The sequence below is a fragment of the Dipodomys merriami genome, unplaced genomic scaffold, assembly GCF_024711535.1.
Source record: "Dipodomys merriami isolate MVZ:Mamm:240054 unplaced genomic scaffold, mDipMer1.0.p SCAF_12, whole genome shotgun sequence".
Classification (NCBI taxonomy): Eukaryota; Metazoa; Chordata; class Mammalia; order Rodentia; family Heteromyidae; genus Dipodomys; species Dipodomys merriami.
In genome coordinates, this window is record NW_027202493.1 from 32,831,876 (window position 1) to 32,851,010 (window position 19,135).

Below are 19,135 nucleotides of genomic sequence, written 5' to 3' on the forward strand. Positions count from 1 at the left end.
CTCCTTCCGTTTTGGTTTCAGGGAAAGAGTACAATGGTCTGAATAAACTTGAACGGTGCACAAATTGTTTTTTTTTTTTCTTGCTTAGTTACTGTTGAATTAATTACTGAAAGAATTATTCACTTTCTTCTCTTAGAAAAAGTAAATAGTAGGCACAAGCTTTTTGTGATTTACAGTTCAGAGTAGCCAGGTGTGGTGGCATACATCTATAATACCAGCCACTTGGGTGGCTGAGGCTGGAGGATCCTTTGAGGATAGCCTGGACTACATATGAGTTTGGCCTGGGCTGTGTTACACAGTGAGACCCATTCTTAATACAACCACAACAAAATTTCAGAGTATCCACCTGTGCTGGAATTAAATTCGAGCTTATAAATAACTGGCAGGAAAAGTCACAGTGCAGCAATCTTATCTGATATTAAAGGAAAACCAATAGTGATCATCTATTTATAATGAACATATGGCAGTAGAGACAGAGACCCGGGAAGAAGGGAGAGCAGAGCACAGAGAATGAAAGAGAAGAAGGGGAGAGCTTAACCTTTTGACCATCCAGAGGACTCCCTAGAGAAGCAGGAGGAGACCCAAAGCCCTGCAACAGTAGAAAAAAAGAGGTGAAGACTCAGAAATAACAGGACAGAGTGTGATTCCTAATTTGCTTAAGTGAAACTTTTTTTTTTTTTCTGGTTGTGGGGCTTGAACTCAGGGCCTGGGCACTACTATCCCTGTGCTTCTTTGTGCTCAAGGCTAGTGCTCTACCACTTGAGCCACAGCACCACTTCCAGTTTTTGAGTGGTTCTTTGGAGAGAAGAGTCTCACAGGGACTTTTCTGCCTAGGCTGGCTTCGAACTATGATTCTCAGATCTCAGCCTCCAGAGTAGTGAGGGCTGCAGGTGTGAGTCACTGGCACCGGCTTTTTTTTTTTTTTTTTTTTTTTGGTCCGGTCATGGGGCCTGAACTCGGCCTGGGCGCTGTCCCTCAGCTCTTCAGCTCAAGGCTAGCGCTCTACCACTTGAGCCACAGCACCACTTCTGGTTTTTTTCTTTTTGCTTATGTGGTGGCACCGGCTTTTAAGCGAAACTTACGTGACAGGAATATTTAACCTTGAGAAGCTTTCAAATGGCGAAGGATGACCCATTGCTCAGGAAATGGGAAAAAAAGTTTCCTTCATTATTTAGATTTGTTTTAGAAGATTTTTTTTCTTTCAAGGTTGAGAATATAATAGATACTATAAAGTTATTAATATCAGAGCCATGACATTAATATTTTTGGTAGTAGCAGGGGAATGAAAATAACATGAGGTCTTTTGCTGGTTGTGCTTTGTAACTATATATGAAAGAAGACAAAGGCAGTCTTCTCTGTATGTAGATATTTCACTTTGGCTGCTAGTAATGATAGAATGAGATGTTTATTAGCTTATTCTAATAATATCAGTAGGAAAAATGTGTTTTTCCACACAAAGCATTTTTGCCTTAAAGCACAAGACAGGAAACACAAAAGGAAAAATAAATGATTAAAAATAAAATTAAAAAGCTGGGCGATGTTGGCTCATGCCTGTAATCAGAGCTACTCAAGAGGCTGAGATTTGAGGATTGTGGTTTAAAGCCAGCCTGGTCTGGAAAGTCCATGAAACTCTTAATCTCCAGTTAACTACCAAAGACACAGGGAGTGGAACTGTGGCTCAAGCGGCAGAGCATTAGCCTTGACCACAAAAGCTCAGGGACAGTATCCAGGCTCCAAGTTCGAGCCCCAGGACTGGCACACACACACACAAAAAGATGAAAAGCACAGTAATGCTAAGGATGATGCTTCTATTAACCACTCAATGCAGTGTCTGACGCTTCATACCTGCTCCAAAAATAATTAGCTATGAGGTTGATTGATGGTGTTACAACAAATACTTGCCAAAGCTAGGTACTTGCTTGTACTTTTCACAAAAGTTAATTTCAGGAGTATGGGGAGAACAGAAAGAATCACTCATTTTTTCCTAAGGTGTTCAGAGCAACACAGGGCCTACCTGATTCGCTGTTTCTTCTTCTGGCTCTTGGATATTGAAGACAGTTGCACTGTCTGCACCAAGCAATCGGCGTGCCATTCTCTCTTCATATGTTAACCTCTAAGCAAAATAGGTCACAGAAAATACAAACTTAAAAGAGCAGAAGTAGCTATTATCTTAAGAAAAAGAGTTAAAAAAAAACAACAGACATTTTCTGTAAAGATTTTCTCTTCTGCTGCAGACAGCTGTATATAAAAGCAGCTCTTCCTTTCCCTTGCTTCTGTGTTTCCTCCTCCTGTCCCTTCTGATCCTCAAGCTCTAACCTTGGGAAGCCGCCACTGACACAGCACAAATTTAAAGGGAATGATAAGCAACAAGGCAGAGATCCCATAGCAAAGATGTGCCATTTTTATCCTTAATGACAAATACAGAGAGAAAAAAGAGATAACCAAACAGCAAAATAATGCTGTAAAGGAAATATTATTTCCAGAGCCATTCGTAGGCTTCAGAATGGCTGAATAAGCTCCAAGACCAAGTGACAGGAAAAGAAAAAAATATCCAGAAGATAAACAGAAGAGGTCACTCTGACAGAGAGTTGCACCAGTCACATAACACTCTGTCTGGTATATAGTAGATGCTCAGTAAATACCAGCAAAGAATGATTGCACAGGCTGAAGAGGGAGTAGGAAAATGAAGACACCCACCAAAGATTAGGACCCAGTGGCAAACTGCCTGTCTCTCAGGAAGAAATGGCAGTGTTTTCACCTTCTGGTCGACATGGTAGAGTCTGTCAGTGCCATGTCGCCAGACTGATCTTTCCGTAAGTGCCAGCACTTTGGCTTTGTCACTTGGGGTCATTCTTATACTTGGGTGTGTGGGTTCTAAACTGCCTGAGACTTATGTATGGATGTGGGGGTAATGCAGAGCCCCACCTGCTCCCTTGGGTTTGATTAGAAATAGGGAGATGAGTAAGACAGAGTCTTAAATAAGTACAAAGTTATTTCTGATCAACTTCTGAATATTGATGCAAATAGTATTGGTTATTCTCTAATCAGGAAAGTATGTTGGGTAAATTTACAATTTCCAGTAATTGCTGGTTGTAGTTCCAGCTCAAACCGGGAAGTGAAACAAATCAAGTGCCAAGTAACCCTAAAGTTGAACTTATTTCATGAATAAAGCAAGGACAGGGACCAGGAGAGGGAGGAGTGAGTCTCTCAGTGGTTATGGAGTGTTGCAGTCCTAGAATGTTATTAGGCAAAGTCATGTTCTCACTTCTATTCAAATCAGGGAGTTTGTTTTTCAAAGAGATTAAAAAGAAAAAACAAGCTGTGCTCTCATAAAAAGCTTTCCTAATTATCTCATAGTGAATAGCACAAACACCAGGGAAAGCAGGGAATGATTCCCACTCTGTTCCTTGTAAAGGAAAAAGTACCCATTTGCTACCTATTCCTTTAGCAGAATGCACCTGCTACCATTAGAAGCCAGACTTACTTCATAGATTGGTTTCTAAGCTATATGCTATGTATGTAGAAATACAAGCCAAAATAAGTAACATTAGAAATGAACAGGAAAATCCCATTTTTATAAGGAAGTCTTACCCTCCTGTCCTAAACTCTCAAGTGTGAAAATCTATGGAACTTACTGTCATACTGTTTACCACTAAACTGATAAATATCAATCATGTACAATTATATGTAAGAGATAGAATACGTACAGTGGGAAGACAGGAAATATACACAATAGGGTTGAACAGTATCTTTTGGAAGTCTTACTTCCAACCACGAGAATCCTAGGTATATTTAAATAAACAACCACCCAGGGGGCTTGTAGAACTGGAGAGGTGACTTTACCTCCTGAAAAAGTTCTCCTAAGTGTTTGTTTTCATCTTTCAAAGGCTTTAGTTGACAGAACAGGGAAATGTTCCAACATGTATATTTACATGAAAAAAATCAGTTATTTCAGGGGGAAAATACCTTCCCTCTGTGAAGCAAAGGATCTTCTGTACCAGTGAAAAGAGTAGCACAAAATACATTAGAATTTTAATCTTCCTTAATCAGAGTAAGTAACCTAATAATTAAAATCAGATTCACGTCCCTATTCTATTCTCTACCTTTGTATTCAACACAATCTATTTTATATTCTTATTTATAAATGTGAAATGTATTAAAATTTTCCAGAACACATTATTAATGACAGAGCTGTCTGAGGAGGAGATTTGATACACAGAGGACTTTTCTTCTGCTACTGAAGAGCCATGCAGAATTTTCTGGTGCTTTTACAGGACGGATTCCTTCCCTTTGCTTGGGTAACCTTACTTGCTGGACTGGCTTTTCTCATCCCCTTAAAATACTTTGAATATGACAAGAAAAAATTGATGAGGAAATATGGAGTCTAATGGAGAAAATGTCCCATACATTTTCCACCAGATTTATGCATACATTCTATAGTTCTGCAGCCTTGAAATATACTTATCTCCCTTCTTTCCCTTCCCTTTCCTTCCTTTCCCTTCACTTCCTTTTTGTCTTGCTTTTTCCAGTCCTGGGGCTTGACCTCAGGGTCTGGGCACCGAACTGAGCTTTTGTGGCTAGTGTTCTGCTACTTGAGCCACAGCTCCACTTCCAGCTTTTTGGTAGTTTATTGGAAATAAGAATCTCATAGATTTTCCTGAACTCTGTGTGCCTCACTCTCAGCCTACGGTAGCATTACAGTTGTGAGCCACCGGCACCGCTCATACTCAGTTTTCATCTCTAGTTTAGTTGTTTAGTTTCATCTCTAGTTTAGTGGTTCTAGTTTTGCTCTGACAAATTGGAATGGGACTGTGGGACAGGTTCTACACTTTAAGGTTACTGAATCCATAGCTGGCTGGAGCTGGGGAGAAGGGGATTTAACTTCAGTGATGATTTCTCTAGCAAGTGTATTTTGAGTAGAATTCTCCTTGTGGTTCTTGAATTCCAATTCACCACATCAGTTTACAAACCATTCCAGTTCCAACGGCTGCCAGCCAGGATGGAAACTCATGTTTCTTTATCTTTTATATTTTGGGTGGTACTGAAGTTTTGAACTTAGGACCTTGTGCTGTATCGCCAAGGTGCTCTCCTACTTGAACCATAAATCCAGCCCTCTGTTTTAAGATATTTTTTAGATAGAGTTTTGCTCCCCTCCCCCCCAGCCCCCAAGACCAGCCTCAGAAAGCAATCCTCCTCTCGTGAAGCAAGGATTATAGATGCGCACTAGCACGCTCAGTTTATTCGTTGACATGGGACTCATTAGCTTTTTGTCTGGGCTGTTCTGGAACCAAATCTCAGCCTGATGAGTAGCTGGGATTATAGGGGGGGGGGTGTTACTGCATCCAACTTCTTTCCCTTTATGACAGGGTTATTACTTGGTTGCTCTTGCAAGCCTAATTAAAACTGCTCTTCGTTCTTCTAACTCTCTAAGAGGGATGTTGAGATTCAAGAAGTAGTAAATTAATCATGTGGAGGAATCTTAAGAGGCTAAGCCTTAGTGAATGAAAAGAAGAGGTCTTGGATGTGAGTCGCTACTATGTTCTGTCCCTGCCCTCCGCCTCTCCGTACCGGCTGGCCGTTGTTCAGGAGATCCTCCTTGAAGCGAAGTTTTCGTTCTAGATCTTGAATGACAGCATCCTTGGTGCCTTGAATCTCTTCATCGGAGGCGATCCTAGCAGTTCTCGCCGTCTTCTTTGGAAATCCCCTGCAGAGCAGAAAGCGCGGGCTTAAGTACCACACAGTGTTGTAAGCAAAATTTTTATCATGCCTTTAAAATTTTTTTTTTTTACTACAACTTTCCATCTGAGGAAGAAGAGGTGGGTTGTGAAGTCATCTGACAGATGAGGTTGAAGGCAGCTAGCTATTACTGGCACACCCAGTAATCTGAACAACAGAACCTATTTGCACTTCGATGGGGTGGGAGCAGCCCTGAGTGGAGAAGGCCCCGCCGTGTTTCTGTGGGCTGACTGTATCGAGAGCTGCGTGCTCAGCACGCAGGAGAATCAAAGAGGTGAATAGGTGAGTATCTAGGGCAAGAGGGATCATCTAAATGGAGAAGCAGAGAACTGGCATTGTAAATACAATCATTATGACGGGCATGGGTGCACACTGGGCTCTTTGCTACAGTGTAAGTTCTGTTGCCTGAAAAACATTTTTCAATGTATTTAACTCTTCTTGGGAGACCTAGAACTACTGCTCTGGAATATTCTATACAGAAACCCTTTATCTTGGTTTGGGTCCTTGAAAACGCAGGTATTTTTTATCATTTCAAAGCGTATAATTTTGATTGCTTTTGGATCCCCAAATAAAAGCCATTCTCTACTTCTTTTACTTAGAAGATGTAAAGAAGATTGCCAAGATTATATAGGTAGACATAGGGCTCATACTCATAAACTCACACTTTGAGGCCAGCCTGGGTTATATAGTGAGACTGCTTCAAATCACCAAATAATCAGGTGACTGTGGCTCACACCCGTAATCCTGGCTACTCAGGAGGCTGAGATCTGAGGATTGCAGTTCAAAGCCAGCCTAGGCAGAAAAGTCCTTGAGACACTTAAGCTCCAGTTAACCAAGAAAAAGCCAGAAATAGAGGTATGGCTCAGGTGTAAGCCTGCCAGCCTTGAGTAAAAAGCTAAGGGAGAATGCTCTGGCTCCGAGTTTAAGCCCCAGTACTGCAGGAGAGCGAGAGAGCGAGAGCGAGCGAGCGAGAGGGGAGGGAGGGAGGAGGGGGGAGAACTAGCATTAGAAGGAGATTTATGTGATTCTTTTTCCTTCTACCTCCATTTTTAAGATTGTTTTCTCTTGTTTGTAGAGTTCAAGATACTCATATATTCCTGGCTCTGAAAATCAACACTAAAATAAGAATCAGTCAATTGAAAGATTTGTTTAAGTATCAATTGTCCTCTCACAAATATTTACTGAGCCTCTAGCAAGCACAGTGTTAGCCCAGTATACCAGTGCAAATTCTGTTACCCCTAGAAAAAAGTAGTTTGGGAAGAAAAGTGATGTATTTACTTGATGTCATCATGACGTTTTTTTACTATATACTTGAAGTTTTCAAGATGGACTCCTCCCCACCCCCCTGGCTGCCCCCTGTCGGTCTTGGGGTTTGAACTCTGGGCCTGGGCGCTGTCCCTGAGCTCTTCAACTCAAGGTGAGTGCTCTACCACTTGAGCCACAACAACACTTCCTACTTGAAGTTTTATGACTAAAAATGAAGGAGAAAAACTTCATTACTATAATCACCATTACCTGCAAAGAGAACTAAATCCTAAAGTGTGATCCTTCATCACAAAGGGTTAGGTGATCATCTCCGGCTAGGAGTTAAGACCCAAACTTATAATACTAGTCCTAAGTGCAATGGGAGAGAAAGTGCTAGAAAACAATACTGGAGTCAGGCACCAGTGCCTCCTCATGCCCGTTATTCTATTCAGGAGGCTGAGATCTGAGGATCATGGTTTGAAGCCAGCCCAGGCAGGAAAGTCTGTGAGACTCTTGTCGCCAATTAACCACCAGAAAACTGGGACTCAAAGTGGCAGAGACCTACCCTTGAGCAAAAGAGCTCAGGGACACTGAGTTCAAGTACCATGACTGACCAAAAAAACAAAAAACAAAAAACAAAAAAACCCCAAAACTGGATAGAATGAATGCAGAGGACTTTGGAAGAGGCAAGTGTCTGAGACAGACTTTGAAAGATAAGGATGTTAGCTGTCAGTGGTTTAATGCTTGTAATCCTAGCTGCTTACGAGGCTGAGATCTGGGGTCAAGGGCAAGAAAGAGTCAGTGGGACCCATATCTTCAATTAACTCCAAAAAGCTGGAAATAGAGCTGTGACTCAAAGTGGTAGAGTACTAGCTTTGAGCACAAAAGCTCAGGGACAGAGCCTAGGCCCTGAGTTCAAGCCCCAGGACTGGTGCATGTGTTGTGTGTGCATGCCCATGCGTGCAAAGACACACAGACACACAGACACACATACACACACACACACACACACACACAGAGTCCCTCCTCCCCCCCCCCAAAAAGATAAGGATGTTGACAAGTAGTAAGAAGGAGAGGAAGGAATTCAGTCAGCATGAACACAAGATCAGGAGCAAGAATTGTTTTGTTATCACTTAGCTCCAAGTCTTGGGCTGTTGTGTGCTTCAGTGTCCTTCTCCGAAATGTGGAATTACTGGAAACACTCAGAGCGGGTGTACACCAGCACTCAGAGGAAGAATGGACATGCCAAGGCCAGCATAGTCCCCAGCATGGAAGGAAAGCAGAATCGAGGCTGGCCAAGGGGAAACTGAATGAATGAGAGGAAGGAGTTTTAAAAGATGTCAAGAATTCTTGACCAGAAGTTCCCCTAAATGTGCAAATCGCCCTCACTGACTGCCTTGCCAGTGCTCACCAGAGAGCTCAGTGTGGGGAAGATGGGGGGGGAGCAAAACTATGCCCCAGGATTTGCAAAAACCAGATCCTACCGTGGAGATGGCAGAGACAGAGAGGAACACAGGACCAAGGGCCCAGCGCATTCAGGAAGTGCCACAGTGACAGGCACATGAAGCCATGGCTTTATCAGCAGTCAGCCAACCCTCTAAGGAGGTGGCTGTAAATGCCAGGAAATTGCTGCTTGTGTATTGTGACACCATGCAAAGTTCCCAGGGCCAGAATGAGCCCTGCCTTCTCACACTGGTTGTGACCCAGAACCTCTTGTTTTTCTCTGCGAGCATCTCATTAGACTAGTAGATATCCAAAAACACTTTGGAAAGTTGCACTGAAGACTGAAGACAGGGTTTAGGGTTAGCATGGAAGGTTAGTGGTAAGACATCGAGACACAGGAAAGAAAAAGTCATTGTAAGTGTTTTTTTCCCCTTTGGTTTTGATTTGGTGTTTCTCCTGGGCTTAAACTCCGGGCCTGGATGCTGTTCTTTAGCTTTTCTACTCAGGGCTGGCACTCTACCACTTGGGCCATACCTCCATTTTTGGCTTTTTTCTGGTTAGCTGGAGTAAGAGTCTTACAGATGTTTAAAGCCTGGGCTGGCTTTTAACCACAAACTTCAGAGCTCTGCCTCCTGAATTGCTAGGATTATAGGGGTGAGCTACTGGTGCCTGCTGATATGTTTTTGAGACACAAGTTTGGTAACTGTTAATACTATGGTGGAGATGAATGCATGATACTCTAGTTTCTTCCCCAGATAGCATCTGCTTTTGATCAATGAACAACAGCTAATTAACAGAAAATAAAGGAGTAATGCTAACAAGAGATCCTGTCTCTTCATGAGACATGTTCAAAGTAAACTTTTACCCAAACCAGTAAGCAGTTCCTAACAGGTCTCCTACACTAAGTACTAAGTTTGCTCCTGAGCTGTGTACTCCGGCTTTAACAGGAAGTCACTTGCCATTTAAAAATAATATTTGTGTGGCTGGGGTTAAAAAGCTAGAACATACACAGCATCTAGAAGGTGAAACTGTCCAGACTTGGCCTCTATGAGATCCCAGGAGGGTTTTGTTGTTGTTGTTGATTGTAGGGCTTGCACTCAGGGCTTGGGTGGTGTCCCTGAGCCTCTTTGATCTCAAGCCACAGCACCACTTCCAGTTTTTGAGTGGTTTATTGGAGATGAGAGTTTCACAGGGACTTTTCTGCCCAAGCTGGCTTCAAACCCGGATCCTCAGATCTCAGCCTCCTGAGTAGCTAGGATTACAGGTGTGAGTCACTGACACCCAGCTCTGAATAATTTTGAATGTTGCTTTCCCTTGATAGAGTACTATAAGTCAATTCTACTAATACATTTCAGAAACTCAAATCTCCAGAGGATGATTTCAGGATCTCCAACTAAAAGACTTATTCTCCTTAAATTCAGTGAAATCACAAAAAATTCCAGAGTGAGCAAACTCCTTAACAGGTCAGCATTTAGACACTCTTTATATCCAAGGATGTAACATATTCACGAATGCTTACAAAGCTTTGGTGTTAGTCTGAGAGGGCCCTATCGGCTGTTATCTTTTTTGGCATTGTCTATCCCTAGCATTGTGGCCTTTGTTCTCTTGCTTTGTCCTCTGCTACCCAGCAATCAGAGAAAGAGACGGCACAGGCCTTCTAGAAGCAGCAATGGGTCGGGCTTCTCTTCTTCAGACTAAATGAGACCAATGCTGAACACATAAATAGAATGAGACAGAAGACACAGGATTGGTAAGTACAAGAATGGATGTGTCTGGAATTCAGATCTAAGATTTTGGTAAAACAAGGCAGATGGAAAAAAACAAAAGAATTTCTATTGAAAGATGTCTATGACAAATCTGATGAATTTCTATTTCCTAGAGTTCCTCATGCATTTGACATAATTTGACAGGCGTTTGAAAGTTCTTTCAAGGATGCCATAGTCACAGTAGCCCTGAAAGGGACACTATATCTTTGGTAAACGATCTGGAATTATTATGAAGGCCAGATGGCAGCATTTTTGCTTTTAATTCAGAATACAAATGATGGATCTCACAGTACGCCCGAGGAACAACTTTGAAAAGACACATTGCATCAAACCAAAGGAATGAATTCTTCAAGTGTGTGTGATTTAGCAATAGGAAAATTCCTTTGAGACAAGAGGGTAACCACACAGTAATGTCTTGCTGGGCTGGCAAAGCTAAAATCCTGCAGCTCTGCTCATATCGCCACTTTTCTTTGGTGTCACAGTGCTGAACAACTTGAAAGTCTGGCAACTGACTTTGGTTTAGTTTTCCACAGCCACAAAATCTGCATGGTTTCTCCATTAATTTTTAAGAAATGCCAGGAACTACTGGGCTCTTTTGTGGTGACAATTATAAAATAGTATGGCTGCAAAGCATGTCAAGTACTCGGTTACTTGAGGCAAACCCTAACAATGGATACCATCTTAGGCCAGTTTCAAAGTCAAAAATCTGAATAAATCACAGTTTCTACTGAAAATATTTTAAGACCAAGTGTCCAATCAGTGCCTTTAATTGATGGAGTAATCTTTGATCAAATTCTATTAGAAAAGATTGATTTTATGAATCTTAGATTGGCAAAAAGTGAGCTTTGGTACTAATTTAGTAAGAACTATCATGCCATCAACCCCTACTTTGTGAATTTTTTTTTTTTTTTTTAAGCAAGATGACTCCAGGGAGTGGGTGGGGTGGGGAATAAAGGCTCAAACAGAAAAGCCGGGGAGAAAACGGGGAGAAAGTTTCCTCAGGAAAGCTCACTGACTCAGCTTCTCAATAGAAGCTCATTAACACACTATTCCACTCCTTTATTTATTTAGTCATTTCAGCTGTGTTCTTTCCAATAAGAATTTGAGAAGACGCCAGCTTCCTGACAGAATTCATGCAATCAACATTTAGAAAGTGCCTAACAAGAGAAAACATCACTAATTGAAGTTCTCCCATGCACCTAATTAAGGCCAGATACAGCAATGCCTATCTGATGTGACATTAAGTACATATGAATGAAATGGTAGTGCATGCCTGTAATCCCAGTAGTTAGGAGACTGAGGCAGGAGAATTCAGAGAGCAATAGAAACTGCAGAGAGCTGGGAGCTGGTGGCTCCTGCCTATAACCCTAGCTATTCAGGAGGCTGAGATCTGATGATCATGGTTCAAAGCCAATTTGGCAAAGTCCATGAGACTCTTACATACAATTAACCATCAAAAAAAGCTGGAAGTGGAAGTGTGGCTTAAGTGGTAGCATGCTAGCCTTGAGTGACAAAGTCAAATGAAGAGCTCACCGCCCTGACTTCAAGCCCAAGCCCTGCAAAAGAGGACAAACTGCAGAGACCCACCCGGGGAACTCTACTGACCATCTACTAGCCAGAGAAAGACATGATCCCACAACCTCTCACTAGATTATACACATCCTAATTTAATTTGCATCAAATATGGACATCTATTGCCCCCCCCCCAATCATTAGATGTAGAATATAAAGGCTTTTTTCTGGACAGCATTTAGGTTTTTCTGTTTTAATTTTGTGGGTACTAGAGTTTGAATTCAGGGCCTCACATCTGCTAGGCCATAGCCCTGCTTCCGTTACTTTAACATCCCAAGTGTTTGCTTAATAGCCAGGTCACAGCAAAGCCACAGCAATGCAGAATAAAAGACCAAGGCGCAGGGTTGGATGGGAGGGCGTGCATTCTGTCCTCAGAGGTGATCGGATCTGTTTGGTGGAAGCGCCCCTGGCCGAACTGCCTAAGCACTGTCGGCCTGGGTGTCCTGGGTGGGACCGTGACATCTCAGGAACACCATCATTGAGTGCTCCACGGAGATTCGCACAGCCTCTGGTGACAGGATTGGAAAACCTTGCAGAGGGAAGCGGGTACCAGGTGAAGATGACCCTCGGGGTGGAGGGACCACCGAAGCCTCGGTGGGTGGGCTTGGGCGGGGCATGCGAATGTCACTTACGCGGGGTGACTCCCCTGAGTGGGTGTGTGAGCTTGGGGCGGGGCCTGCGCCAGTCACTCACACGGGGAGATGCCCCTGAGTGGGTGGGCTTGGGGCGGGAGCCTGCGGCTGTCACTCACGCAGGGGTGACGCCCGATTGGGTGGTGGACTTGGGGCTGGGCCTGTGGCTGTCCCTCATGCTGGGTCACACCCCTGAGTGGGCGGGTGGGCTTGGGGCGGGGCCTGCGGCTGTCACTCACGTGGGGGTGATGCCCCTGAGTGGGTGGTGGGCTTGGGGCGGGGTTTGTTGCTGTCCCTCACGCTGGGTGCGCCCCTGGGTGGGTGGGCTTGGGGCGGGGTCTGCGGCTGTCACTCACGCGGGGGTGACGCCCCTGGGCAGCCCCAGGGCGTTGACGGCCACGGGAGGTGGCTGGGACGGCAGCAGGGCGCTGAGGAAGGCGGCGGGCGTCTGTCCGTGCAGGCGGGCCCCGGGCGGGGCACAGGGCGAGGCCGGGAGCGGCGGCGGCGGCGGCGGCGGGAAGGCGTCGGGCACCGGGAAGGCCGCGGTGGGGCTGAGGACGGGCGGCGGCGGGGGCGGCGGGGACGGGGAGGCCGGGCCCCACGGGGCGTCGGCGCCGAAGGGCGACGCGAAGGGCGGCGCGGGCGCGCGGCCCAGCGAACGGGGCGTCGGGGACAGGGGCGACGGGAGGCTGGAGCTGCTGGGGCTGGAGGCGGGCGTGGCGTGGCCGGACGCGGGGCCCAGGTTCTGCGCGGCGATGAACTGCTTGGGGCGCGCGTAGTTGAAGGATCCGGAGGACTGCATGGCGGCGGCGCGGGGCGCCAGCGCGCTCATGGGCTCGGGCCCGGCGGGCGAGGCCGGCGGCTCGGGGCAGGCGGGCGGCGGCGGGAAGGGCGGCGAGGGCGGCGGCGAGGGCGGCGCCGGGGGCCGCAGGCCGGACTCCTGCTCCAGGCGGACCTGGGTCTGCAGCTGCTGCAGCCTCGCGGGGTCCCTGCGGGCGAGAGAAGGCGACACGTCAGCCGGGGTGCTGTGCGGGGTCCGAGCCCGGATCGTGTGCGGGGTCCGAACCCAGGGCTGGCATGCGGGGTCCGAACCCGGGGCTGGCGTGCGGGATCAGAACCCGGATCGTGTGCGGGGTTCCAGCCTGGATCGTGTGCGGGGTCCGAACCCAGGGCTGGCGTGCGGGGTCCGAACCCGGGGCTGGCGTGCGGGATCAGAACCCGGATCGTGTGCGGGGTTCCAGCCTGGATCGTGTGCGGGGTCCGAACCCAGGGCTGGCGTGCGGGGTCCGAACCCAGGGCTGGCGTGCGGGGTCCGAGCCCGGATCGTGAGCGGGGTTCCAGCCTGGATCGTGTGCGGGGTCTGAACCCGGGGCTGGCGTGCGGGGTCCCAGCCCGGATCGTGAGCGGGGTCCGAACCCGGGGCTGGCGTGTGGGGTTCCACCCCGGATCGTGTGTGGGGTCCGAGCCCGGGGCTGGCGTGCGGGGTCCCAGCCCGGATCGTGTGCGGGGTCCGAACCCGGGGCTGGCGTGCGGGATCAGAACCCGGATCGTGTGCGGGGTCCGAGCCCGGGCTGGTGTGTGTGGTCAGAACCCGGATCGTATGTGGGATCAGAACCCGGATCGTGTGCGGGCCCGAACTCCGGGCTGGTGTGCGGGATCCCAGCCTGGATCGTGTGTGGGACCCGAACCCGGGGCTGATGTGCAGGATCAGAACCCGGATCGTGTGCGGGGTCCGAACCCGGGGGTGGTGTGCGGGATCCCAGCCCGGATCGTGTGCGGGAGGGAGACCAGCTAGGGTGGGAACTTCAGGCGTCTGCAGCGCCCCAAGGACACCAAAGTCACTACCTTCCCCGGGCCGGGCGGGAGGGGAAATGCCACGGGGTGACCCACCCCGTGCTAACGCTGAACCGGAACCAGAACTAGTAACAGAGAAAAGGCTCCTCTTCCTCTTCTCTCTTTTTTCTAGTACCGGGCTCGGCGCCGGGCCTCGCTTGCGGGCTGGCTTGCCACGCTGGCACTCTCCCACTTGAACCAGGGCCCTGCCCCCGCCCCGCCGCCTTCCTCCCCGGGGCTGGGGTTACAAGGCTCCGGGAACTTCTGCTTTTAAAACAGGGTTCCTCACTTCTCCCTCTTCCCATTTGCAGCCTCGAAGAATTCTATCAGGAAAGAGTGGCAAGCGCAGTGTGCCCCCACCGCAGACGCCAGGCTTTCTTTTTCTGTAGATTTACTTTATTCTCTGAATTTGTTCTCTGAAAAAATCTTTTACTGCAAAACTATAGTAAGAAACAATTGCGAATCACATATACCAACCTCAATAGCCCCAACTCAAGCATCTTTACCATGTGTCCGATAAACAATGCTATTAATTTTATAATGTAGATTTCATCCCCCAAATGGTTTCCATTGAGGAGTTTGAATTTTTATTTATTGCAATACAAATAAGCAGCTAGCAGTTCGCTAGAACCTCACCTTAAAACAACAACAACAACAACCCTCAAAACCTCCCTGTTTAACGCCGGTCTCTGGCCTACATAGGGACCAAAGGCTGTCAAAAGCAATTTCAACAGAAGGCGGCGCTGTAACGATCAGCTGAAACAGGATCAAGTCTAGGAACAGAAAAAACTACACACCTGACTTCAAACCTTAAAAAAAAGGAGAGCAAAACTTACTTATTTATGAGCATCTAATCTTCAAAATAAAGCAATAAAAGGATTCACAGCTTCTGTTAAAAGGTAAAGACTTAGCTCTGTTATCAAGTATTGCAAGGAGGAACACCAGAAGAGTTCTGAACTCTTTCCTGACTTTTATTCCCTTTACATGATTACACTTAAACCCATGAAAAGACAAGAATAACTTCCTTGTGAACTGTGAGGGATAAAGACAAGGCACTCATATATTCTTAATCTGTGCAGAGCACCAACGAGTCCTAAGAACAAAGGTCTCTGTGGGGTGTGCGGGACTCAGTTGTAGCGTTTGAAAAGCAGCCACACACTGCTGGGTTTCACCAGGGCCCCCAAAGCTCCAGATGTCCATGTGGTTTGGGTAGATGGTCCAGCACATGTGTTCCTGCTTGGAGTATTTAGAGCTGGCACAGGAATAGAACTCGTAAAAACCACCCACCAGCTAGCTCTAAACCAGCACTCATTCTAAAATCCCCGAATGTTCCTCCCTGGTCTTCTGCCTTTTTTTATCTCTTCATATTTCCTTGTTACAGAAACACATTCTATTCCTTAAGGCCTCTCCCACCCTCACTGACGGCTCTACCTGGGATGGAAGCTTCTAGGAGGCTTTCCTCAATGCACACTTCCCCTACTCTCCCAGCTTAGACTCACAGTGGCCACTGAGCCACAGCTGTGTCTGGAGGTATTTTAAGCGTGGCCTGCGTCAGCAAAGCGCCCTCGGCTGCACATTCATGGTGTCCTGTGGCTGGTGAAGAGACCCTGCTGCAGGATTACAGAGTGGCTCCTAAAAACCCACCTACTATGGTTCTGATTTCCTCCATAGATCAGTGTACTTGTGAAAGCAGTAAACAATTGCTAACTCATATGGGCCTAGAGCTGGTGCTACTGTTAGTTAGGTGATAGTCCAAGAAATTACAAATGTACTTCAGAAGTTATTGAGGTGCTAACATGTGTGGCCATGAAGAACTTTGCTCTGAGTCTCCAGGTGAAGGATATAATATGGAGGGAATTGGAGGTTGGAAATACCAGGGAAAGGATGAAAATCCAAGTTAAGAGTTCTAACTAGCCCTGGACTGTTTATAGATTTAGTTTTATGACTCATCCAGACTCTCCCAGCTTCTTTTGTTCTCCTCTCCTTAGCATACTTTCAACTCAAAAGTCTAAGGATTTCCTCCATTGTGTGTGTGTGTGTGTGTGTGTGTGTGTGTGTGTGTTGCTCATAGCTGGGTTAGCACTCTACCACTTGGGCCACACCAGCCTGACTTTTTGCTAGCTAGTTGGTGACAGAGTCTTGTGGACTTTTCTGCCTGAACTGGCTTCAAACCTTGATCCTCAGCTCTCAGCCTCCTGAGTAGATCATAGATGTGAATACTACTAATGCCTGGCTAGAAATCTCCCAATTTTAATGATCCTTCAATTCTAAGTTCCTATACTCAAGGAAATGAAAATGACCAGACTTTCTGTTGTGCACATCATGGTCCACTTACAAACTGGAAAAGCGATTAGGAGTTTAGTGAGTAGAGGTGAGTAGCTAGGATCACAGCCTGAACCACTGGCTCCCAGCTTGCGAAAGCTTTTAAAGTGAAGAATTTTACAGTGGGACTTTGGTGGTTCACATCTAAAGTCCTAGTTACTTGGGAGGCTGAGATCTGAGAATAGAGGTTAGAAGTCAGCCCAGGAAGACAAATTATCTCCAATTAGCCAGCAAAATGAAATGGAGGCATAGCTCAAGTGGTACAGCACCAGTCTTGAGTGATCAAAGCTAAGCCAGAGCACAAAGCCTGAAGTTCAAGTCCCATTACTCCCTCCCTCCCCACTCCCTGGCCCTGAATAGCTTTATAGAAAACTAAAAGCCAAGATTTAGACTTGAGCCGAATAAAGGGAAGTGTAAATCCCAATTAATTTCCTAATCCAGCCATGGTTCCTGCTTTACCACATTAAAGCAGGCGTGGAAAAATTCACAGACAGAAAGCCTGGGCAGCAGAGGCGTATAGGCAGAGGCTGGACTCACCGCGAAGCTGTGCTGGCCAGAAACTCAGCTTGGCTGGCCACAGGCTGCGGGGGCTTGGGAAGGATGGAATGAGTACCATGTCTCATGGGGAGCAAACTTAGAAAACACCTTCCACATCAGAAGGAAATAACCACATCAATCCTGGCTACTTTATACTACAGAACTTTAAAAGCTGGGACCAATGTTCCACATCACTCATTGCCATTTTAAGTGGTTGGCAAAGGGGCAGCAGTGGCAGGTGGGGAATTGAATGGGGATTCTGGGTAAAGTGCTAGACAGGTTAAGAGGGCTCCAGCCTGCTCCGCTTCTTTCTCCTCAAAGCCAGAGGGAACCTACAAGGTGCCCAGCACTGATCGGACTCGTAACACACTGGGATGTTATTTTCCTTAATTTTTAAGGTCTCCATGGATTAGTAAGGTCAGAACCTAATTGTGACAGGCAGGTCAGCTCCCAAATCTTTGCATTGTGTGGTTCTCACCAGTGTGTTCAGTTAACAACAAAGGTTTGTGAAAAATGTTATGACTACATTATCACGTTTCCCCTAGAGAACTGCAACCCAAGTTCAAAATAAACGATGTGAGAAGAAACTTCTGGAAAACAACTTTTATGTAAATTGGAAATTCCCCCACATGTCTCTCTCGGGGGCAACATCTGGATTGCAAAAATTAATCTGTTCCCTGCTCCCGCTCACCAAGATGGAGTATTCCAAATTGTCTGGAGAAACGCTGGGGATCAGGAAGCTGGAGCACATTTGTGAGGGGATTATAAATGCCGTGTGTGTGTGTGTGTGTGTGTGTGTGTGTGTGTGTGTGTGTGTGTGTGTGTGTGTGTGTGTGTGTGTGTGTGTGTGTGTGTGTGTAAACGCTGGGGATCAGGAAGCTGGAGCACATTTGTGAGGGGATTATAAATGCCGTGTGTGTGTGTGTGTGTGTGTGTGTGTGTGTGTGTGTGTGTGTGTGTGTGTGTGTGTGGTGTGTGTGTGTGTGTGCGCGCACGCGCGCGCGTGTGCATGCTCTTTTGTTTGATGGTGTAATAATAGGGAAGCCTGTGGAGAGTTGTACAGGCTACAGCCTCTGAACCATAAGCTCCTCTCGTCCTAATATTCATAAGCTACGGGACACCCAACCAAACACTAAACATGGTGGACTCATGACTGTGAGGGAGGTGATGTACAATGTAACCCTCTAGCAGCAACTTCCGAATCTCATGATGTTCATCAGCCATCCTGAGTGGGGTGCTCATGATGTGGGCACTCACCCACTGGGTGGGATTGGAAGCTTTTAAGAACTTCCAAATGGCCAGGTATTGGTGGCTGTAATCTGAGCTACTCCAGAGGCTGAGATCCAAGGATCCAGGTTAGAAGACAACCTGGTCAGACACTCCTTAACTCCAATAACTCACCAAAAGCTGAAGTGGAGGTGTGGCTCAAGTGGCAGAACATCAGCGTTGAGGAGAAAAAAGCTAAGCAAGAATGTGAGAGAATCCTTGAGTTCAAGCCTCAAGAGCACGCATGCACACACGTATGTGAGACACATGTATACATACATAATGCTAACTAAATTGTAGGGTATAACATATTGATTTTGTGAACTTATGAAACTACAGGGCTTCAGTTAAGGTAGAAGTGATTCACTTATCCATTACTAAGTTGATCTCCAATTGTTTTATTTTTATTCAATTAGCTAGGCTTCAGTTTATACCTTTCTAAACAGAAACTGGATCGGCCACATAATAATACCTACTAAGCTGTTTAACACTAATAATACTGGCCTTTGGTAAACATATATAAATTAACAATTGAGAATGATCAGTTACACACTAAAAAAAAAAATCAAACATGACCCAAATGAGAGCCTGGTACATTGGGTTTAGTGGGTTGAGTGCAAAAATAACAAAGAACTTAAATTCCTCTAAGGTTAGGTGAGAGAGCAGAGATAAAGATGTGGATTTTTGTAAGAAGTATCGCAAACAAGAGAACGTAAAAATGAAGAACACGGACCACAGCTTAGGAATGTGCATGTACTTAACATGCATTACAGAGCCACATTC

General features: G+C 46.2%; 1 protein-coding gene across 4 annotated transcripts in view; it reads right to left on the reverse strand.

Moving 5' to 3' along the window:
* Palld (palladin, cytoskeletal associated protein) overlaps window positions 1-19,135 on the reverse strand; it is a 333,844-nt gene that overhangs the window by 20,869 nt on the left and 293,840 nt on the right. For 3 of the 4 annotated variants that reach the window (XM_070016511.1, XM_070016514.1, XM_070016513.1), the window contains 4 exons: window positions 12,751-13,383; window positions 5,569-5,704; window positions 2,015-2,113; window positions 539-589 (listed from right to left, as the gene is read on the reverse strand). In XM_070016511.1, coding sequence (XP_069872612.1) covers window positions 539-589; window positions 2,015-2,113; window positions 5,569-5,704; window positions 12,751-13,383 — 919 coding nt within the window. The remainder of the gene's footprint in view (window positions 1-538; window positions 590-2,014; window positions 2,114-5,568; window positions 5,705-12,750; window positions 13,384-19,135) is intronic. The other variant, XM_070016512.1, reaches the window with a different exon arrangement.